Source organism: Siniperca chuatsi, linkage group LG23, assembly GCF_020085105.1.
Source record: "Siniperca chuatsi isolate FFG_IHB_CAS linkage group LG23, ASM2008510v1, whole genome shotgun sequence".
Lineage (NCBI taxonomy): Eukaryota > Metazoa > Chordata > Actinopteri > Centrarchiformes > Sinipercidae > Siniperca > Siniperca chuatsi.
The window spans coordinates 23,096,392-23,109,683 of NC_058064.1; the positions used below are offsets into that span (position 1 = coordinate 23,096,392).

At 39.2% G+C, this 13,292-nt stretch overlaps 1 protein-coding gene and 1 long non-coding RNA gene across 3 annotated transcripts; one reads left to right on the plus strand and one right to left on the minus strand.

Annotated features, from left to right (window-relative positions):
* Window positions 1–179: 179 nt before the first annotated feature.
* LOC122871336 lies at window positions 180–6,033 on the minus strand. The gene is made up of 2 exons (XR_006376845.1): window positions 1,187–6,033; window positions 180–1,092 (listed from the first exon to the last, which is right to left on the minus strand). It is a non-coding gene; the product is annotated as an uncharacterized LOC122871336 (long non-coding RNA).
* Window positions 990–12,986, plus strand: LOC122871334 (prolactin-like). Of its 2 annotated transcripts, none has more exons than XM_044186334.1 (6): window positions 990–1,124; window positions 8,902–9,036; window positions 9,358–9,563; window positions 10,187–10,294; window positions 10,670–10,846; window positions 12,022–12,986. In XM_044186334.1, exons 2-6 carry the CDS (start codon window positions 9,015–9,017, stop codon window positions 12,214–12,216), a joined length of 708 nt encoding a protein of 235 aa, XP_044042269.1. In that variant the 5' UTR covers window positions 990–1,124; window positions 8,902–9,014; the 3' UTR covers window positions 12,217–12,986. The 2 variants fall into 2 exon arrangements, with proteins under 2 accessions (XP_044042269.1, XP_044042270.1); XM_044186335.1 differs by having other exon boundaries at window positions 9,376–9,563.
* The last annotated feature ends 306 nt before the right edge of the window (window positions 12,987–13,292 follow it).

Consider the following 13,292-nt stretch of genomic DNA (forward strand, 5'->3'; position numbering starts at 1 on the left):
CTCCTGTTTAGCACTGAAGGTGACCCCCATGTTTACATTCTTGTCAAACAATGTTTCTGTAACATTTAATTTCTCAGTGCATTTCTGTCACGTGTACACACATTAGAGATTTTGTAATCAACAACCAGTCTGTTTAACAATGTAACAAGGCTAGATTACATTTTTAGTTAGTAGCGTGCTAGGCTTCAGAATATGAAGTCTTTATTTTTTTTTTTAACAGGGTAATTGAGCCAAAAACATTTAGTACCCATTAAGTTTTAATTGAGCCAATACGATGATGTGTGCATCCAGAGCAGCTCTGCCTCTAAGAAAAGTTTGTAGAAGTTTGTAGAAGGGGGGTTTGAGGATGACTGTGGGAAATGTGAAGAATGTGAGAGCAGACTTCTCAGAGTCAACAAGGTCACCACCTAAACAGCAGCAACACTCACCAATCCAGACCGATATTAATACACCGCTCAGCGCTGCAGGGAGAACAGCCTGTGTTGTCAAGACATTATCAAAGTTTTCAGTGTATCATAATGGTCTTCTGTTGGTAGTGGTAGGAAAGAGGAGGAGGAAGAGGAAGCTGTAGTAACACACCGTAGTAATAAAAATAGCAGAAGCAGCAGCAGTAGTGAGGTAGCAATAACAACTGTAGTGTTGGAAAGAATAGAAGTTCTTCTTTGCATATAATTTTAATTATAGATTAATTTAATTCTGACTAATGAAGTAGCTGGTTATATGTCATTCTTGTCGGGAGGCCGAACTGGGGACCCAAAAGCAGGACACACGGACAGAGCAGATAAGGGCTCGAACAGTTTTATTGTTGTCGTCAAGGAGATATGTAGTGTCCGGCGTTGTTCGTGCTCGTTCCGTGGACTCGACGGGACCAGGACCGAGGCCGAGTGGCGGCTCTTTGAGCGGAGACGACGGGGACTGGTTCTGGGCTGGCTGGTGTGGCGGCAGGCTGGGCTGACCTGGCGATGGGTCCGTGAAACCTGGTACTGAAGTCCGGGAGTCGGGGGAACAGGAGCGTCGTGACCGCTGGCGTGGAGTGGAAGTCTCGGGGATCCGGGGAATGACTGGAACGGAGATTACCGACAAGGCGTAGATCTGTGACAGAGACAGACGAGGTTACCATCAAGGTAAGTATTTAAGCACTAAAACCGTTTGCTTACGTGCGGAGGCCGTTTCACGTTGTGCATACACGGGTATGAAGACGATCTGGCGCAGGAAGTGTGGATGAGCCCAGTAGATAAACTGTTGTGATAGATGATGGAGAACAGGTGTGCCGGTAATCAACCGCAGCCGGGAGATCGGAGAGCCAGCCAGAACACACACTTACAGACAACAACAGACAGGGGACAGCCAAGAAACACAAGGGAGGGCAGATACAAAAGAGTACAAGAGGATCAGGGGGCATAGTGGCTAACTATGACAATTCCCCACACATAAACTGGTATTTATAAAAGAAGAATGTGTGGAGTGCACCTCAGACCAGTGTACCACAGTTGCAAATCTAATTTGTAATGTTCATCTTTAAAGTCCTCCTGCTCTTAAAAATGTATTTTACTTATTATTCCTTCACTGGGATGTTTGAGCTTCGTTGTGCAGAATGATGTATGTAAAGACTTTGATACTAGAAGGCTGTTTTCACCTTTATCTGATGAAGGGAGAATGTTTCACTGTGCTTCCTTAAATCTGAGTTTAAGAAATGTACATATGAACATGATTTTGTGACAACACAAGTTTGAAGCCAATAGTGGTCCAGTGTGCAACTTACACAAGTGTAATGTGGAAACTTGAAGCCTCCAATGCATATACACTGAGAATGGACTTTTCACTGAAGTAGGAGACATCTTGTGTCCAGCAATTAAACCTTTGAAATGAATATGAAATATTTTCATTTTTCAATGATAGAGAAGAAGTAGATATCATTTTAAGAATTTTTAACTACATAATTAATTCAGACACAAGGTCTTATTCCAAGCAGAGAATTTTGATGTCTTATACCATGTCTGGAGGGAATCTTTCAGGCTAGTCAAACTTTATTTTTGTGTGTGCTTAGATTTATTGTGTTTTTGGTGTTTTATTATGTTTCATCATGTTCTGATGGCCTTTATTATGAGGCACTTTTACAAGTGTTATTTGATTAGTGCCATAAACTATTGTTAGTGATGATGACTGACCTAAAATATCACTTTTTGACAATGGTGCATGTGTTATGAACACATAAATACAGGGCACAAAGGCTCACTGAATGAACTGATGAGTATGAAAATCACATAAATCATCTGCTTTGGCCTTCAGTCACCACATCTCAACTCAACTGAACACCTATGAGAGATTTTGGATTAGACAGTTCTGTCCACCACCATCACCATCACCAAATGAGGGAATATCTTTTAAAAGAATGCTGTTCATCCCTCCAGTCGAGTTCCATACACTCGGAGAATTTATGACAAGGAGCACTGAAATTGTTCTGGAGGCTCGTGATGGTATGACACCTATAGGGCATTCCTTCTCCACCTGTATGTAAGGGAAAACACAGAAATAATATAAGGTAACTTAACTTAATGATTTTAATTTTTTTAAATTACATAATAACATCACCACTAGAAACCATTCTTAATCTTACTTGCTGCTCTGGACACTTACAGGAAGTAGCACACTTACAGGCTGCAGCAAGTGAAACTAAATAGTGACTTGGATCGGGGACAAGCAGAGATATGAAGGATTTGCCACCAGATCAAAATATGCTTGAGCAGGTGAAACAGCTATGGCAAATGTATAGTAATTATTTCTAGGGGGTCACTGCTGTGCATGGGGAGCGTGCTGTCGCAAGAAGTGTGTGTATTTCTTTTCACTCCCTAGCACCCACCATAAGGAACAAACACATTCACATTGATACAATTCAATTCAATTATATATTATTATATAGCGCCAATTCATAACAGAAGTTATCTCATTGCACTTGTCCTATAGAGCAGGTCTAGACCGTATTCTTTTTAATATTATTTACAGAGACCCAACAAATCCCACCATGAGCAAGTACTTGGCAACAGTGGCAAGGAAAAACGTCCTTTTAATAGGCAGAAACCTAGAGCAGAACCAGACCAGAATGATAGTGGTAATATAAATATTAATAAAATAATAATAGTAATAATAATGACAGGAATAATAATGTAATAATAATAGTAGTAAGACTAATAATAATAATTGTAGTAGAGATTGTCAAGCAGGAACAGAGGATGCCTTGCAATCATAAATCCAGACTCTGCAGCTCCGGAGGCAGAAATACGTGCTGAAAGTGACAGAGGGAGAGAGACGAGAAAGCACAAACTACAGGAGAGAGAAAATGTAGATAAGAATGCATACAGATGGAGAGAGAGAGGAGCTCAGTGCGGGGTGGATGTGGCTTAGTGGTCAGCCCAGCCCACATGTCGAAGTGTCCTTGGGCAAGACACTGAACCCCAAGGCATAGCCCTCGGTGTGTGAATGATTAGTTAATTTCTTTGGACTGATGAGAAGTTAGCATGCCATCTGTGTGTGAAGGGGGTGAATGTGATATGTAGTGTGTGAAGCTTAGACTAGGAAGACTAGAAAGCCGTTATACAAGTACAGTCCATTTACCATCATGGGAAGTCTACCGGCAGTCTAGGCCTATAGCAGCATAACTAAGCTTTATCAAAGAGGAAAGTCTTAAGCCTACTCTTAAATGTGGAGATGGTGTCTGCCTCCCAAACTGGGATCTGATTCCACAGGAGTGGAGCTTGATAACTTTTGGAGACTCTAGGAACCACAAGTAATCCTGCATTCTGGGAGCGCAGTGTTCTAGTAGGGTAATAAGATATTATGAGCTCTTTAAAAGCTGGGAGGATTTTGTGAAGAGCAGTCACGTTTCTCTGCCTCATTATTTTTGTCCTGCTTCCTGTTTACACCGGCATGTGCATGCCCAGTGTACGTGAATGGTTATGTGATATGCGTTTTCAGGCGTGTAAGTATGGATGGAGATTATTTCTGAAACAGTCATCTGGACAGAAATAGTTTTCATTTTAAAACGCCGTTTTTAAATGAAACTTTGTTTGGATGCAGCCTTAGAGGTATGGTTCACCTACAAAACATAAATTTTTACAACTCAAAGAAGATATTCACGCATCATTTACACACTCGCTGTCGTATCATTAATTGAGACTACTTGCTGCAGCTCATTTCTTTGTGGCTCTGAAGTTCACAACATGTTTGCAAGGAACATCCATGTATGTGTTTCAATGCCTGTGATTCTTACGCAGTGGTGTGAGAAACCAATCTGTGTGGGTCACATAATAAGCGTCAGCGAGTAGTTTCAATATGAAAGCGAGTGTCAGCACAGCTCCCAGTGTCTCCATACAGAGTCTGCCTGCAGTCTCCTATCAAAATCAGGTGTATATTGCATTGCAACATAGGGCTTATTTACCAAGGTAATGCTAGCATTGGCATGAGTTTGACTTTTACAAGTCAATTGGGTGTCTAAAGTTAATTAAAAACCCATTTTTAAATGAATTGCAAAAAATGTCTTTCTCTTTGGGGCCCCTCCTGCTGGTGGCACCCTAGTTGACTTCCTAGCTCACATATGGCCCTGTAGTCAGTTCAGTTTGAAAATTCTGTGATGGAAGATTTGTTCGTACGGAACACCTCTAGTGGCTGGTACAGTAAAAGCTATAAGGGCTGGGTTATGCTAGAAAAGAAGTAGTTCATGTCAGAAGGCAATGTGTCTATAGTTTATCCGAATGGCTACACTCGAAGGCAGAGTGACAAGCCAGCTGTCATTTAAATGTGGGAATTCTTAAAATTAATCTCATCTGACAAACACTATACTGAATTAACTATGACAATTAAATATATTACACGATACCAGTGCATGTGAATGACAGTGCTAAATTACACTACTGAAGGTATCAATTATGAACAAAACTACTGTATTTTTCAATATGGTAGCTTCAGTTGCCAGTCAGTCGTCAAAGGAGAAGTTCTTGTGCTGTAAAAAATTGAGTGAAAGGCCAAAGCCTGCGAGGGTGCTGGCCTGTGGGCATGTACGGCTGTAACAGTCACCCTGTTACTCTGCAGGTCAGCCTGAATATGACAACACGAGACTGTCTGCCCAACAACACTATGTTCCCCAGTGCATATGTGAGTGTGTGTGTGTGTGTGATTGTGCAGGAGAGTCACGTGGAGCACCAGCCTCTAGGCATCACTGAAACTTTCATTGAATGAAACATGCGTGTACACCTACGGCAGCGTATTGTTGTCACTACCCCAAATATTCTTATTTTAAACAGATCTTTTTCTTATTCTGCCTATTGGGCCTATATTTAGATTCCGCCTTATTTTGTATGTTTTATTTAAAATTATGATATAATTTACACTTGAATAGCAGCAACATTAAATAGTCTTAGGATTTTATCATTTAATTCAATGCTTACAGTCTCTATTTATTAGGTCATATAAAAGTGTAGGCCTACAGGAGGACAGGGATGTCCCCCATTAACACCCTCCCCCCCAAACACACACACACACTCTTAGCTTTTGTTTGTTACACTAACTTTGCGTTTTTTGCGATTATGTGAACAACTGTAGTTTCTCCTACACGCTTGTCAGAGACTGATAGACAGTTATAGGAAATGTCTAATTGAGGTTATTTCAGCCAAAGGGGGCAATACAAGCTATTAGGGTATAGGGTGTAAGGTGTGTAACTTTTCCTCAGTAGAAACTGGCATCTTTGTTCATTTTTTGTTAAATATATTGTAACAAAGTAAAATTTTAATTGTTTTTGGTTCAATTACATCACTTTTATCTACAGATATTGTTTGAAAGAAGATCAAATACTGAAATCTTGATATATTTAGTTCTTAAAAAATAACTAAATATATCATGGGATGTCCTAATTTTTTCTCATGAGTTTGTGCAGGATGTCAGCCTGTTTTGGTAAAACTGAAGTTATTATACTTGGTCCCAAACACCTCTGAGACACATTATCTAAAGATATAGTTACTCTAGATGGCATTGCCCTGGCCTTCAGCAGCACCGTAAGGAACCTCTGAGTTATCTTTTCATCTACGTAATATTGCAAAAATCAGGCACATCCTGTCTGAAAATGATGCAGAAAAATTAGTGCATGCATTTGTTACTTTTAGGCTGGACTACTGCAATTCCTTATTATCCGGCTGCCCAAATAAGTCCCTTAAGACTCTCCAGTTGATCCAGAATGCTGCGGCACGTGTACTTACAAGAACTAGGGAAATAAGATCATATCTCTCCAATATTAGCTTCTCTGCACTGGCTCCCTGTAAAATCCAGAACAGAATTTAAAATCCTTCTCCTCACCTAGAAAGCTCTTAATGTTCTGGCACCATCGTATCTTAAAGATCTCATAATACCATATCATCCGACTAGAACACTGCACTCCCAGGATGCAGGGTTACTCGTGGTTCCTAGATTCTCTAAAAGTAGACCGGGATCCAGAGCCTTCAGTTATCAAGCTCCTCTCCTGTGGAATCAGATCCCAGTTTGGGTTTGGGAGGCAGACACCATCTCCACATTTAAGAGTAGGCTTAAGACTTTCCTCTTTGATAAAGCTTCTCGTTATGGCTGGCTTGGGTGAGTCCTGAACCATCCCTTAGTTATGCTACTATAGCCCTAGACTGCCGGGAGACTTCCCATGATGCACCTCTTTCCTCTCTCCTTCTCTCCCTCTCCATCTGTATGCATTTTTATCCCATTACTGCATGTTACCAACTCAACATCTTCTCTCTCCCGTAGTTTTGTGCTTTCTCGTTTCTCTCCTCTCTCCTTCTGTCACTTTCAGCAGGTATTTCTGCCTCTGTAGCTGCAGAGACTGGATCTGTGGTTGTGGGCCACCTGCTGCTACTACAGTTGTTGTTATTGGCTCTGTTACTATAGCTGTCATTCCTATTATTACTAATTTATTAATATTAACACTACAATTACTATTCTACTATTAAAAAAAAAACAGAGACCACATAGAATTCCCCCAAACCCCTCAAAACCTCGCTCTCTCTAATTTATATATATAATTAATATATTAAATGGTAATACCAGATGTTTTGTTGTCATATTATTATTTGCAAATTTTTGTTTTGAAGAGGTGTCAGAAGGGTGGCGTTATAATGTATGATGTTAGATGTTAGCAGAGGTACTGTACAGTATTTCAGGCGAGTCAAGTCAAGTGACTATGCTGCAACATCACCATTGTATTGGGCTGGAGGCTCTGAGACAGATATAAAACCTGGACAAATGACACCAAAACTATCTTTCATGTAGATAGATGCCACTAGAAGTAATTAGGAAAATAATTTGTTTTGGTAAAAAAACAAAAATTACTAAGATTTATTAGACAGATAGCAATATAAATAATAATTTGGCAAGCTATCAATTCAATCAATGACATGTCAGTTTTATCTATGTTTTTTTGAAAAGCATGCATGAGTAATTTCAGCTGAGGTAATGACCGTGACAGTGACAGTACACTGCCATCAGTAAAGCATTGAAAATTTGGAAAAAAGAATGAGCCAGATCTGAACATGCAAGTCTGAGATAACTTAAAATGACCACCATACAGAACATATATTTTTTCTTTGGGCACCACTTTCAGGCGGCCCACCCCACTAGTGATAAGAACAGCAACAAGTTATCTCTTCACTTTTCATCATTCCAGTCTTACCTGGTCACTAGCATGATTCCAGACTTTTAGGCTTGTTACTTTGTGTTACTATTACCACTACATTCACTACTGCAACACATAATATTAACTAACCAACTAATACAGCTAATACAACTAGTATTGTTAAAGCTATTACTGTCACCACTGCTGCTACCACTGCTACTGCTGAAAATTTCAAAACATCTACTTCTAGTATTAGTATTTACTTTTATTCTATAAATTACAAGGCTTTCTATATTTTCAAAGATTTCTAAGGTTTAAATTTCTTACTTTTCAAAATAAATCAAGCACGAACATTGTCTTAGGAATCATAACCTTTTCTGTTTTCTTACTATGTTTCTATTAGCCAAGTAAGCCAACTTCTATTAGCCATGCCATAGACCATCACATAGAAAGGTGAGTCAACTGTCTACAACAAAGAGGAACTGATCCAGGCTACAATTACTTGACGTCATTCAACTGACTTTCTAAACAACATGACATTCATTTACTGCTGCCCTATGGTGTCGTTCTGAGCTCCTAGAAAGCTCACTCATCAGCTTACTCTTCTCTTCCTATTAGTGCCTGGAATGCTCTAAATGACCTTTTAATAGGCTGTATATCTGTTCTCCAGCTGGAAGGCATGCAGACATTAATAATAGGTACTGGAGATGCCTGCTGAGTGTCAACTACCAAAATGTGTTGGACAAATAGTCCAATGATGCTTTGTTGAAATGACGTCCTAGGTTGATGATGTCATCACTCTTGCAGACCGCCTTAGGTTACTTCAGTCCATACACACACACACACAAATGCAGGACATAGGCATAGGACGTTAGCACTCGAAGGACTGCTTAAGTACAAGTTATTTTACTGAGATAATAATAATTATTATTAGATACTGAAAAACTGTTATAGAACATCTTGACAAAGGACTGCAGATGAAAATTAACTTCCTGGCACACACTGGCACATTTACAGAAATGTGCATTGTCCTTAAATAAATAAATAACATTTTGCATGAATAATATGTGAATATCAATTTTCCGTTATATATATATATATATATATATAGACACTGTAAGCACTACAGTACTTTATGATGTAGTGCTTATGTCTGGCTCACAGGAGCTGATAATCATTGTAAATGTTTTACCCTTCCCTGCCCCCACCCTCTGTCTCTCTCTCCTCCTCCCTCCCTCTCTTTCTCTTTGATATTAAAGTGTAAGAGGGAAATGGTCAGTGAGAGACCCTCATATGAAGCTGCGGGGGTCTTTGAATAGAAAAGCTTCTGCACCCTCTGCTCTGAGACAGGAGCCTCTCTGCACCCTGCAGGATGCCTGGAAACATCAGATCAGGTAGCTATTTCAGAACTTTAAAGGAACCTAAAGGAAGAACTGACAGTCTTCTTTCTGCATGCCATCCTGTTCACTTCCTATTCACCTCTGCATTTTCCCTAAACCACCACTCCATTATGATTTTGTCTCTTTATTTCATTCAGATTTTTTATCCTGACTCAAACATCTTAAAAACACACATACACACTTTTCATAGGACATGACCTTATCTCAGTTATACCAGATTCTTAAGAATAAGATATGATTCTGGTTGAGACTTGCTGTATGTTTTGGATAATTTTTTTCAGTTTTGTTTTATCTAGTTCTTTTGTTCTTCCGTTGGTCTTTGGTCTCTCCTAGTGTCTGTTGTGTGGGTGGTGTTCGTCTGTCTGTTGTTCTGCAGCAGACTGACCAGCATGGGTGCAGCACCCATCTGTACCAATGCCCAAGCTGGGTGCCATGTCCTCTCCCTGGCTAACCTGTTTGACCGGGTCATCCAACACTCAGCCAGGATGCACGGCATTTCGAATGACCTTCACTCCAAGTTTGTGAGTCTTCTCAAGCAATTTTCTGACAATGCTTTTCTCATGATGTTTAATGAATAAGTTTGATTTTGTAATGGTGATATTTATGTTTGGTCAAAACAAATGTGTTATTTGGACTATATAGAAATTCTAGCTTAAACTAGAGAAATTGTGTAGATGTTCCTAAAACATTTAAAGCTATATATACATATGCTAAGGATGAGTATGTGTGTGTGTTCATTCATTATGTATTATGCTGTATTTAGCCCACCCTCATTAATATAAATGATGCGGACAAAATAATAGAAACACCTGTCAGTATAACGCATTGTAGTTCAATGTTCAAAACTGAACATTAAAACCTTCATGAAGATAGGATTTATTGTAGAACTGTTGTATTAGACTGCATTAGTTTTAGCTAGGTATACCTAATAAACTGGCAACTGAGTGTACACACACACACTCTCACACACACACACACACACACACACAGAGATATACCGTATATCCTTAATCATTTGTGATTATTTGCAATAGCAGACCATTCTACTATTTCATTCATCACTTCTGTACTCTAGCCACAGTTGACATTTAGATAACACCTGACCTCTGACATTTCATTCTTTCGTTCATGTTTGTCCTGTCAGGAGCAGTACTTCCTGCCCAGTAAGAATCAGATTGGCCGGGTCAGTCGCAACTGTCACACCTCCACCATCCTCACCCCAAATGGCAAGGAGAACGCTCAGAGAATGGCGGTGAATTAACCTTTATAAAAGCTATTTTCTTTCATTGGCATGCATTGTCCACATCATATTTACAATAAAAATGTAGAGTTCTCTAATCCTTTCTCAGCATTTCCCTTCCTTGTACCTATACATGGATGCTGGAAAAATTTCATAATGTATGTTGTTTATATCTCCTAATGTTTACATGCATTATGTATGTTTCTTCATATTATTTTTTTCTGTTGTGTCCCTTTACTTTTATTTTTGCATCATCCCAAACTTCCAATGACTTTTAGTGATACAAATTTCATCCTAACTACACACAACTGTGATGACTTCTGAAGGATGGCTTGAGTTTGAACTGACTTTTAAATGTATAATGGGTCCACACTGTTGTCACTGTAGAGAGAGGAGCTGATGGAGGTGATTCTGAAGCTCTTGGTGGCATGGAGGGATCCTCTGTGGCATTTCCACCAGAGCATAGCTCACCACGACTTCAACAACTTCAGCTCCAATAAAGCTCTTGAGATGAGTGACATGGTGCACGAGCTACGCAAAGGTGTAGAGAAAGTGGCTGAGAAGGTACTGTATGTCTTATAAAATGCCAAAGTGAAATGGTGTGGGAGGTAGTTTACATGAGCCTTGTAGCACCCAGTTACAGTACTTGCTTTAAGTGTAGAGTTAATTCCAGGTTCCTGCTTCAAAGATATTAGGACCCAAAAAGTTTTAGACTTTGGGGGCAGTGGTGGCCTAGTTGTTAGAGAAGCAGCACTGAGGTGCTCTTGAACTGCTCCAGTGGAGCTGCTCATTGGCCAGCAGATCAGACTGTGGTTGTACTGGATGACTTTCAGGTGTAACTGTGTGAATGTGATCAGTGTGTTCCTGAAACTCCACCCTGAATAAATAAAGGTGAAAACAAAAAGTTTTAAACCCAAAGTTGCAACAATTCTGTGATGTTGCATCCTACCTCAAATAAAATGGTAATCAAAATTTGGCATTATGTGTAGTAGATGCGTGGAGCTGCCGTCTAATGTAGCTTCCAGGGATGTAGTCTTTTTTCAGTGATCTTATTAAATGAAAAAACAAAGTCATTACATCACACAACAAATCCAAAATGCCCCTTTCACCCTCAGATTCATATAACAATATAGAGTATAATTTAATAACATAGATAACAAAGAACAACACATAAACAGTAATTTAACTGAGGTTGACAGAGAATTACATACTAATGACATCATATGTTCAGAACCGTTTCCAACATGTCTTGAAATAGACGGTATGAAGTATGTCACGAACTTAATGAGTAACATGTATGGTAAGCTGACGTCTTTTGTTTACATTTTTTGCAGACTCCACAAACTTTGTATATACAGAAATGTTATATTCTAGTTTTATAATTTCTTTGTAAGAAAATGACAGTTATTGCAAGTTAGTATAAGTCAATTATGTTAGTACACTAAAATGGGTGAAATAAACAATGAATGAATGAATGAATGAAAAAAATAAAAACAAGACCTCCAAAAATATCTCTTCTACAAATCAAAAGGGTGACTCATACTGACAGGTGTTTCTATGATTTTGTCCACCACATTTAAATCAATGAGGGTGGGCTAAAAAAAACAGGAACACCTCTGCATGCATGTACCTATTGATCTTCAGGATTTCTGTGTACTCAGAAACACTGTTATGGCTTCATTCTTGTAAACGGGTTTGTTATAATTGTGCAAAGCTTATGTGTGTCCTCTCTGCTCCAGATGCAGATGTTGGGGATAATAAGTAACTCTGTCAGCAGCCTGGCTTCTCCTGAGGCTTCGTTGCCATCTGACAGTGCTGAGTGGCACCTGATGAAAGACTATGACCTCCTCTACTGCTTTCGCCGAGACTCCAATAAGGTCCAGAACTACCTGAAGATCCTTAAGTGTCGCATTGTTCCAGAGCATGGATGCTGAAGGCCAGAAAATTATGGAGGCTGTGTTGAACTTAAACCGGAAATATCAACATGTTGGAATGGAAAGGCTACGATTAGAAACTACACGGATAAAGCTGTAGTTTTTGTTGTGTTCTATCTGCAGGGTATGGGATGTTAACTGATATACAGGTATGTTCACTCCTATCATGACTGAAGTGCTACTGAAACCCAAAGACTGTGACAGTGTGGACAAACATGAGCTGAGTATGGACAGGATGGAATGAGTGTAATACATGTTATGATAGACTCCTGTATCACGCATATCATGTTTAAATATAGTAATACCATATAAAACATTTCAAGAAACATGGATACAATGTTTTGTCATTTCTACAGAGGAGATACTAAGACTCCGTGCAAACACTGCTGTTGCAAGACACTGCACTTTTCAACCTGAATCATCAGAGCATCATAACTGATGAATCAAATTACATATGATGGTCTGTTGATGCCCTGAGGCCTAAAGTTCAGCTAGTAAAGGATAGGTTTACACTATTTGAAGTTTGTCTTACTACAGTACTCACTTACATACCAAATATACACTGAAAGAGTTACTAGGCGCTCAAAATCCCCCATCTCTTACAAAGTCGTGTTAGGAAGGGATCACTTCTTAGCCAGTACGGACAGGAGCAACGATCAAAACGACCAACAACTCTTTTAATGTACATATGGGCATGTGAGTGCTGTATTGAGATAGACTGTGGTGAAGTGTAGTGGTTTGCAATAATAAATATATGAAGTCTTCTTTTCTAATGTTTATCATTCTCCTTTTGCATTTGCTATGATGACGTGACGTGTGCAGAGACTTTGAATTCTAGACTTAAAATAAGATACTAGAAGCGTGCTTTTTTTTAAAATAAAGTAAATGTTTCATGAGCATCATCAACATTAAATCTCATGTGAGAATTTATGGTAGATACTTTTTCAGTCAGTTATCATGGTGAACAACAAAGTTGAGGATTCTAAGGAGCTTATAAATAGTATTTTAAGATGGTGCATTCTGCATTATTCCATGATTGTATAGAAATCCAGAAGGTAATAAATCTGGGCATATAG

Bases quoted from the DNA above. Each gene is read 5' to 3' on its own strand.
- LOC122871334 (XM_044186334.1), top strand. From the start codon at position 9,015: ATGCCTGGAAACATCAGATCAG. The intron at 9,564-10,186 runs GTGAGTCTTCTC...TTGTCCTGTCAG, and splicing joins ATGACCTTCACTCCAAGTTT to GAGCAGTACTTCCTGCCCAG. The intron at 10,847-12,021 runs GTACTGTATGTC...TCTCTGCTCCAG, and splicing joins TAGAGAAAGTGGCTGAGAAG to ATGCAGATGTTGGGGATAAT.